General features: G+C 40.1%; 1 protein-coding gene across 1 annotated transcript in view; it reads right to left on the minus strand.

The window, feature by feature from the left end:
* The window catches only part of LOC140520121 (uncharacterized), a 34,146-nt gene extending 25,146 nt beyond the window's left edge, over positions 1-9,000 (minus strand). The window contains 4 exon segments of the mRNA XM_072633812.1: positions 3,407-3,458; positions 3,460-5,377; positions 7,158-7,253; positions 8,570-9,000. Of these exon segments, the coding sequence (XP_072489913.1) occupies positions 3,407-3,458; positions 3,460-5,377; positions 7,158-7,253; positions 8,570-8,603 (2,100 nt within the window). The 5' untranslated portion in view covers positions 8,604-9,000.
* Between the last annotated feature and the right edge of the window lie 958 nt (positions 9,001-9,958).

Below are 9,958 nucleotides of genomic sequence, written 5' to 3' on the forward strand. Positions count from 1 at the left end.
AGGATTGACTAGCAAAAATTGGCTCCCCAATTTCACCATCAGGTCCCTTTCCAGCAAGGGGGCAGGGCTAGAGGAGGGCATAAGGAAGGAGTGTTTAAACAAGAGATCCTCAAGTATGCTGGGGAGGGGATACGACTGGAGCCATTCCTTAGTTTCCCCTTCAATGCCTATGACCCCAGGAGTCAAAGGGCAGGTAGGGCTAGAGTAACTGGTTACAGCAGAAAATTTAGCCTTGTTATGATGGGTAACATAACCCTCAGCCTTCGTTTTTGGCCAGGACTTGGCGAGAGAGGTGGAGAAAGTGACAGCACTTCCAGCACCTAGACTTTCCAGTGGTTCCAAGTCTTGAGAAGACTGGAGGACAGGGTACTGGGGGGCAGCTCCACCACTCTTCCACCCTGAGGGGCCCTTCAGACAAATGGGACAAAAGCTGTACCGATCCAAAAGAAAAAGGTCTTCGCTTGGGTTTCTACATCTTCAACTACTTTGAGCAACTTCTGTCCCAGGGCTTAGATTTGGTAACCCAAAGCATTTGTTCAATCCCCAAAGAACTCCCTGGAGAAGGAGAATCTATATCTTTTCTACCTTTACCAAAACCTAAATTATTATTTTTCTTTTTTAAATTAAATACCTCCAATTAAATACTTAGCAGTTTTTCAATATTGCAATCACATTCTCTAACAGTTCAATTCACCATTTCACAGCATCCACATCAAAAGAGAGTTGAATTTCTGAAGAACATAATTGCATCACCCTCTAGGTATGATTTTTAAAGTTAGCATTACTTACCAAATAATTTCCCAAAAACCACAATAAAATTTTGAAGTATAATGAAAATAACATTTCATATTGAAAACAAATTTTACTGTTCTAATGAGAAAAACTGAAAACAAAAACTTGTTGCCCTTTAAATGAAATCAATTCAGTTGAATATATTCCCCAAATTGTTGAGTTACATAGAAAAACATATTGTCCAGCTATGACTTGAACACTCTAGATGGACTGTTGTCCATTATAACAATATTTGTACCAGAAAATTTTGTTCCACCAAAGAACAAAATGAGTATCCATCAACTGTTGAATAGCTAAAGAAATTACAGTGTATTAATTCAAAGGAATATTATTGAAGAATAATGAGGAACATCAGGATTTCAAGGGAAAAGCTGTACTTTTAGGGATTTAATCAGAGTGAGTAAATTTGGATATTTAATGAGGTCTCTTACACTGGGAAATCTAATGAGGTCTTGAGTAAGAGACTTAAGCTTCTTAATTAGATCCCTAACTTTTATCTCCAGCAAGATTTTCCCAATATACACTTCAGTACTGTTCAAATCCAAGGAAAACCATTCATTACCACAGCAACAATTCCATCTTCCAACCACTGAATCCAAAGAGGCCAATGTTACATGAAACCATAAAACTGCAAAAAAAATGTTCTAGGGAAAAGGCAGAGTGGGGAAACATTCCATGCAATGAGTCAAAATGTGAATCAGCAGCTGACTGAGGCCCAAGTCCTGAGGTTCTAACTGCAAAATTCACAATCAAATGGAAGAAAACAGGGAAAAACCATTAGACCCTAAAGATATGATACAACAGCATGGCTTATGGATAGGAAAGGACAGTGATGCACAGATTGAGGGGACTAAATCTGGGAGACAGAATGGCTGAGGAGCCATTACCAGAGGTTCCTAACATTGTACAGGAGGCAACAATTAAACATATTCCTAAGCAAAAGACCAACAAAGAAAAATGTCTGTTTGATGAGGCCTTACAAATAGCTAAGGAAAGAAGGAAAGGGAAAAGAAAAGGGGAGATTTCCCCCAAATGAATTCATAATTTATGAGATTAGCAAGGAGAGATGAGGTTTTCTTGAATGAGCATTGCAACAAAATAGAACAATTGAATGAGAAAGACAAAAGACCTTTTCAAGAAAATTTGAATTATCCTGGGAGTATTGCTTGAAAACATGGGCATAAGGACTACTGGAGCCAAGATGGTAAGGTGAGGCACTGACTTGTCTTGGCTCTTCCAGATTCCCTGGAAAACAACCTTACAATAATGGCTCAGAATCAGTTTTAGAGGAGTGAACCAGATTACCAGCCTAGGACAGATTGAAGGGTGAGCAGGAAAGCTGTCTCACTACAGTGGAAGAGTGCAGTAAAGTGAAGAAGCCAGTGGCAGGCTTCCCCCTAGGGGGCCATGGCATATTTTAGGGAAGTCTTGAGAAACCTTGGGGTTTCTGAGATAAATGTAATCCCTTTTAGGGTTTCATGCACTATATTAAATAAACCATGTCTAGTAAGGTCTGTGCTCCAAGGAGAAACCACAGCTTATTAATTAGATCCATAAGTTTTATCTCCGGGAAGATTGCTCCAGTGCACATATTGGAGCACACAAATAAAAATTTATCAGATTCAGGTGATGACCTTCCCACAATTGTGGCTTTTACCAGGCTTCCTTCTAGTGTGAATATTGTGCTGTCTACTGACCTGCCTCTTCCAGGAAAGGGCAGGTCCTCATTTACCACATTCATAAGTCTTCTCTCCACCAGGAATCCTTGATGTAAAGGAAGAGAGACCCTCCCTGAAGCCAGACAGGGTTCGACCATAAGGTGAAATTTCTGTTGTCTAACATGCTCCATAGTCCATCTGAATGTCTTTGCACATTCATTATGGGAATATGGTTGCTATCTCATGTGAATTCTTATAGGAAATATAGGACATTACCTTCAACTTTTCATACTGATTGCATTAATGAGATATGTTCTCTAAAAGATTCTCTGATGTGAGAGGAATGAATATTTCTCCCATATAAACAATTATTGAATTAGGACTAAGCTTTTTCCCCATTTCCTCATTCAGAGATTTGGCTACTGTGATTCAACCAATCTTTGAAGGGCAGAGTTGATGATCAGATGAAATGTTGGGAAGACTTGTACAACTGTGAAAATTTAGAACTGACCAAAATTTAAAGAGATTTTATTCTAGGTTTATTCTGGCCCATTGTGTTTTAGTCAAACTGGTCTGAGGGACAGTGGACCCCTCTGGTCTAGATTGCCCTACGTAAGGGTGATCTGGATAAGAATAAGTCTCTTTGTTCAAAATTGGGTCAAGATTCATGCCTCCCTCCCCTAAACCCAGTTCTTCTTTAGAATAAATCCAAATCTCCTTATAATTCTCATTCTTTTCAAGTTTTAACTAGTCAAAATTGATTTATGCCTATAGGTAACTCCTACTTATCTAAGGGCATAGAAATGTTGAAAGGACTCCATGATTCACCTCTAGTTTGTAAGAGATAGCTAAATGACCACTGTTGTATTAACTAGAAGCTGTCCATAATTGAATGATTACCCAGAAATTATGTGTCTTCAACTTTGCTTTCATCAGAATTGTATAGTAAAATGATGAGTAGCAAGACTGGATCTCTCTCTGAAAGCTTTTCCACACTGATTACATGGTTTTATCTCCAGTGTGGATTCTCTGATGTGCAGCAAGAGTGGAGTTCTGTGTGAAAGCCTTACCACACTGATTACATTTATAAGGTTTCTGTCCCGTGTGGATTCTCTGATGTACAGCAAGTTGGTTGTTTCGTCTGAAAGCTTTTCCACAATGATTACATTCATAAGGTTTCTCTCCAGTGTGGATTTTCTGGTGTGCAGTAAGACTGGATCTCTCTCTGAAAGCTTTTCCACATTGATCACATTCGTAAGGTTTTTCTCCAGTGTGGATTCTTTGATGTGCAGCAAAACTGTAGCTCTCTCTGAAAGCCTTTCCACATTCATTACATTCATAAGGTTTCTCTCCAGTGTGGATTCTCTGATGTGCACCAAGCTTGGAGCTGTCTCTGAAAGACTTTCCACACTGATTACATTCATAAGGTTTCTCTCCAGTGTGGATTCTGTGGTGTACAGCAAGTTGGGAGTTTTGCCTAAAAACCTTTCCACATTGATTACATTCGTAAGGTTTCTCTCCCATGTGGATTCTCTGATGTACAGCAAGTAGGAAGTTTACTCTGAAAGTTTTTCCACATTGATTACATTCATAAGGTTTCTCTCCACTGTGGATTATCTGATGTGAAGCAAGAGTAGAGCTTTCTCTAAAAGACTTTCCACACTGATTACATTTATAGGGTTTCTCTCCAGTGTGGATCCTCTGATGTGCGGCTAGACTGTAGCTGCCTCTGAAAGCCTTTCCACACTGATTACAATCATAAGGTTTCTCTCCAGTGTGGATTCTTTGGTGTTCAATAAGACGGTGCTTTATTCTGAAAGCCTTTCCACATTGATTACATTCATGAGGTTTCTCTCCAGTGTGGATACTCCGGTGTACAGCAAGATAGCAGTTTCTTCCAAAAGCCTTTCCACATTGATTACATTCATAGGGTTTCTCTCCAATGTGGATTCTCTGATGTTTAGCAAGACTGGAGCTGTCTCTAAAAGCCTTTCCACATTGATTACATTCATAAGGTTTCTCTCCAGTGTGGATTCTCTGATGTTTAACAAGACTTGATCTCCTTGTGAATGCCTTTCCACATTGATTACATTCATAGGGTTTCTCTCCAGTGTGGATTCTCTGATGTGCAGCAAGGCTGGAGCTGTCTCTGAAAGCCTTTCCACATTGATTACATTCATAAGGTTTGTCTCCAGTGTGGATAATCTGATGTGCAGCAAGATTGGAGCTCCTTGTGAAAGCCTTTCCACATTGATTACATTCATAAAGTTTCTGTGCAGTGTGGATTCTCTGATGTGCAGCAAGACTGGAGCTCCTTGAGAAAGTCTTTCCACATTGATTACATTCATATGGTTTCTCCCTCGTGTGAATCTTCCAATGTACAGTAAGGTGACCTTTAAATCTGAATCCATTTCCACAATGATTACATTCACAAGACTTCTTACCATCGTGGATTCTCTGATGATGAGTAAGACTGGAGCTCTGTGGGAATGCCTTTCCAAGTTTGGTATACCCATAAGGTTACTCTCTAGTCTCCATGCTCTGATGTACAGCAAGACTAGAGCTGCAACTCCCAGTCTTTCCACACTGATTACATTTGTGGGGTTTCCTCTCACTGTGAATACTGTGAGGAGAAAGGAAGGATGAGTGTTCACTAAAAGGTACACCACATTCATGAGACTCATCTGGTTTCTCTCCATTATGAATTTTTTGACAGTATTTCAGGGATGACTGTTGACTCATGTTTTTCCCATAATGATGATAACCATAAGGTTTTTCTCCTGTGTGGATTCTGTCATTTGTAGCACAAATTTCTCTCCCAGTGATGTCACAGGGACTATCACTCATGAGGTTTTCTTGGTGTGTTTCCTTCACAGAAATCCTTAGTTTTTCAGTAGTCTCTTTCATTCCAGGTCTAATCATTCCTTCTGCAAAAAACAGACAGTAAAACATATACACAGAGACACATGTACACAGATATATAATTAGAAACCTTTCCCTCCATTGCAAGAAAATAAACTGATCTACATGGTCCTTCCCCAGGTGAAGAAAAGAGTCATAAAAGACAGAAACATGATTGTCTTAAAATGCCATTAGCTCAAATTTGCAGGATAACTTGACTTACAAAGAGCTTCAGAGACAAACATATTGGGTCCGCAGAAATACCTGTGAAACTGGCAGACCTAGCATTCTTGTTACAATGTCTAGTCAGGCCATGAGCTCAGAATTACTGAGTGACCTGAAAAGTATCCCTGCAGGTGACACTGGACGAGCACCCCTGAAAGTGGGCATCATCTGTTCATGGAACTAGATGGCCCTTCTCCATGGCACTTACTTTTGTTCTACATTTTTTAAGAAAAAACGTTTTATTTTTGTATGCTTGACTTTTCTCTCCCTACCTTTGGGTCTTCTTATTCTCCAAAGCACAAAAATATTGAAATCAGGCCAATTCATAAGCCTAGAATGGGTTTATAAGTTGAAGGGAAAAGAAGAGTCAATCATTTTAGGTGGCAAACTTAACTGTTGCCTTATTGTAAGAAACTGCCATCTCAAATGCCAGCCTTGAGCAATCACAGCTGTGATGAGTCAACAGCCAGCAACACTGGACCAGAGACCCCACCAGAAAGAAGATTAGGACTCACTGAAGGCTGGGATAGCTTTTATTACCAATGAAATATTTCAAAATTAAAATATGCCCTTTTCAAAAGCTAAATAGTATTGTCCATGTAATGGACAACAGTATATTAGAAACATAACTTTTGTATGCACGGAAAAAAAAGGTCAGGTGACTCACTTGCAATATTTGCTTTACCACCAAAGTCTGGAACTGATTCTGCAATATGGCTGATGTGTACCTGGATTTTTTCTCATTCTTGTCTCGATTCTGAATCCTCCCCAATTCTATTCTCCTTAAACAATTATTAATTTCACACCTACAGTTCCCCTTTATTCCAATGTATCCCACTGAACTAGATAGCTTTCTGCTCCCAAACATTCTCCTTTCCCTAGATCAATTAAGACCAAGGTTCCTGATCTGTTGTTTCTTCTCAACCATTTCCATGTTTCTATGACAGATGGGCAGCTCCTTGACAGCAGGAACTGCCTTTTCCCTTCCTAAAACTTGATGAGGTGCCTAGAAAACTGGAGGTGCTTAATCCATGCTTATTGATGGATTGCCAGGACCCATGACTGATGCCAGGCCCCAGCTTCTACCTCAATCCCTATATTCTGGTCTCTGTCTTATTTGTCAAATGCAGCTTCTGGCCTCAGCCTTGTTTCTCTCCTTTTTACACCTTATCTCCTATTTCAGTGAACTTTCTCTAGTTCTAAACCTGATGGGACCTGACCAGATGCATGGTAAAGATTACAGAGACTTCTTTGTAGGTTCTTGAAGAATCTCTTACTATGGAACACCTGGGAATTTCTACTACCCACTTCATCAGACTGAGAGTGGCTGTCAGATTCAATGAATCTGCCAAACAGTTCTCCAAGAAGGGTCCAAAGATCGAGCCTTGGAGATCAAGGAGGGCACATGGGTTGATGATTTACGTAAAGTATATCCTAGGATTAATTCTATGTGAGTGACAGATAACTAAAAATCTCTGAGAAAGAATTCCAAGTCAGGTGTTCCTGCCCCCAAATCTAGCACTTGCACTGCCCCAAGACCCAGAGTCACAGCTCTCATATACCTGCTTTCATGTCACTAACCTGTACAGCAGCTCCTCAGGCCTTCTTGTTCCAGCTTTTGTGGTACTTCCCTTTCCTCCAAATAAAAAGCCAAACATTCTCTGGGAACTAGAAGCCCTAAGGATGTGGAATAAGGAATGAACATGGAGAAAAACTTAAAATTGAGTTTTCTTTAGGGAAAATAGTATACATACAAAGCTGCTCCATTTTGAGAATCACTCCAACATGCTCACACACATCTGACTTCTTCCATTAATGCTTGTAACCAAAAAAAGATGTGCCATATCAGCACTGACCTCCAGAAAACTAGAGCTTGATGAATCAGTTTTGGCTTTGTCTCCTATCCACCCAAGAAACCTATAAAGCCTTTTCACTGTTTCTTCAAGGAGTGCCTTTCATGGCGAGATTCTCCTTTTGGGGAACTCCATGAAGCTTACTCAAATTCAAATTGTTAGCCAGTCTGTGATTCCTACCATGTATAGGGGGCATGAGAGCAAGGAGCAAAGGATGGTTCCCAGAAGCCCCTAAGCATGGTTTCATAGCATTCATTTTTGAGAACTTTGGGGAAAGGTGGGGGAGAAGGTCATGGAGCCAACTGGGAATGAGAAAATTAAATCATGGTGCACCTTCACCATAGGAGGGATGCATTGCAGACTTTCCATAATCTAGAAATTAAGAGGCAGCTGGTAGTGCAGAGGAGAGAGTCCTGGGATGAGAATGAGGAATGCCAAGGTTTAAATCCAGCCTCAGACAGTTACTAACTGTGTGTCTCTGGAAAAGTCACTTAACCTCTGTTTGCTTCAGTTTTCCCAAATGCCAGATGGGGATAATAATATGAGCTAATAACATAATATTGTAAAGAAGTACTCTACACAACAGCTGATGAACAACAGGTGAAGACAAAGATTCATTTCCCTCCATCCTTTTCCACCACCTGTACTGGATAGTGGAGGCAATTTAAAGAAAGACTAAGGAGAAACATGTGACACTTGGCACACCCAGAAGCTGAGAGTTTCAAACTGATGCTTGTCAAAAAGAAAGATATCCTAAATAATTGGCCCATCCCAAAGAGGAAGAGGGTACAAAGAGAACTATACTTTCTGAGCACTTTACAGAGATCTGGCAAAAACAATGAATGTCCAGGGAGAGCTTGGGGTAAATAATCCAGAGGATTAGTGCTATAACTGAGATGCTTCACCACTGATCTGATCTTTGACTTCAAGCTACCTAGAATTGCCAAGAGAGAGCTTACAGGAGCAACAAGGGAACATACATGTTATCTTCACACCATCTAGTCTGATGTAGAAGGCAGCAGAAGGACAGAAGAACACCCCATTTCCCTTCCTGGTAATTGATAAATGATCCAAAGCCAGCACAATAAGGGATGAAGATACTGCCTTTGATAGCAGAGGGGACAGGGGAAATGTCCTTACCCAAGGAGAGTAGGTTTTGGGCAATCTCCTGCATGACCTCCTTGTAAAATTTCTTCTGAGGATGGTCTAAGAGGTCCCATTCCTCTGGGGTGAAGTCCACAGACACATCCTGGAATGTCACCAGCTCCTAAAACATCAAGAGTCACAAGACTGAGACCTAAAAAAGACTCCAGAATTCAGGCAGTCTAACCCATATCAAGTGAGAAGAGGAAACTGAAGTGCAAAAAGGGGACTGACCTAAGAGTCATATCCTTGTTGAGTAAGAGAGTCAAAACTTAAAACCATAGTCACTGAGAAGTCACTGAAAATTGAGAAAAGTATTTGATATGAGCAGTTGGAATAAACCTGAAGAATGTCTTACTATGGAATGTGGGACAAATTTTGTGTTGTTATCTGTGATTCCGAAAGATCTCAGGAAGAGGAACGAGAGAAATGTGAAATTTCTTCATTATTTGAACTGATAAAAGCAATGTTCTAAATAATATTATATCAGGTTTGTGAGAAGCTGGCCAAGTAGAGTGTATTCTGGGGTGTGAGGGGCAGAATGAATGTTTGATTAAAGGAGAGGGAAGAAAAATATCTAGCTAATTACCTCAGAGCCTGAATCAAAGTTCTATCCAGATAAAACATGAAAACGATTCATAAGAGATATTTAATTATAACCTGAACTGAACTAAGGGAGATGAGACTTTTCAGCCAAGTGAAGGAGAATTATGTCATTACATTGGGTCTTGAGACTGCCCTAAATATAACCTGTCATGGCCAAAGCATCTCTACCTTCTCTTTATGATTGCTTGCATTCCTCGATAACTTACTATTTCATTAATAAAATATTTAGTAAGGTAGTTGTTCATTGTTGTTGGATTTTTGTGTTCAAAGCAGCCTAAAAAGACATCACTACGTAAGGGTGAACGTACAATGTTTGTGACCATGGATGATCAGACTAAAAGAGGCCAGAAGGCTTTACCACAGGCTGGGAACAAACAGTCCACATGAATATTTGGGGTGGAGAGGCCTCTCCATTTGCCCATCTCACTATTCTTTTGACATGCTACAATTCTGCACCATGTTCTTTGATGCTGATAAGCTATTCTGGGTAGTCCTTTCTCACTGTCTCTGATGACTCACCACTGATTACAAAATGCTTCAGAGACCTTTGGAATGCCCTTGTATTATGTCTTCTGACCACATTGTCAGTGCCTACTTTGCATGTGTTCTCCATAAAAGTCTTTTAGGAAAACATACTTTTGGCTTTTCAACGTGGCCAGACCATCAGAATTGTGCTCTTTGCTATAGCACGTGAATGATTGGCAATCTAACATGAGAAAGCCAGAGTGCAGTACTTTTACAGGTGACCTTCAAAATCTTCCTAAGATAATTGTAATGGGA

This window comes from Notamacropus eugenii, chromosome 1 (genome assembly GCF_028372415.1).
Source record: "Notamacropus eugenii isolate mMacEug1 chromosome 1, mMacEug1.pri_v2, whole genome shotgun sequence".
NCBI lineage: Eukaryota > Metazoa > Chordata > Mammalia > Diprotodontia > Macropodidae > Notamacropus > Notamacropus eugenii.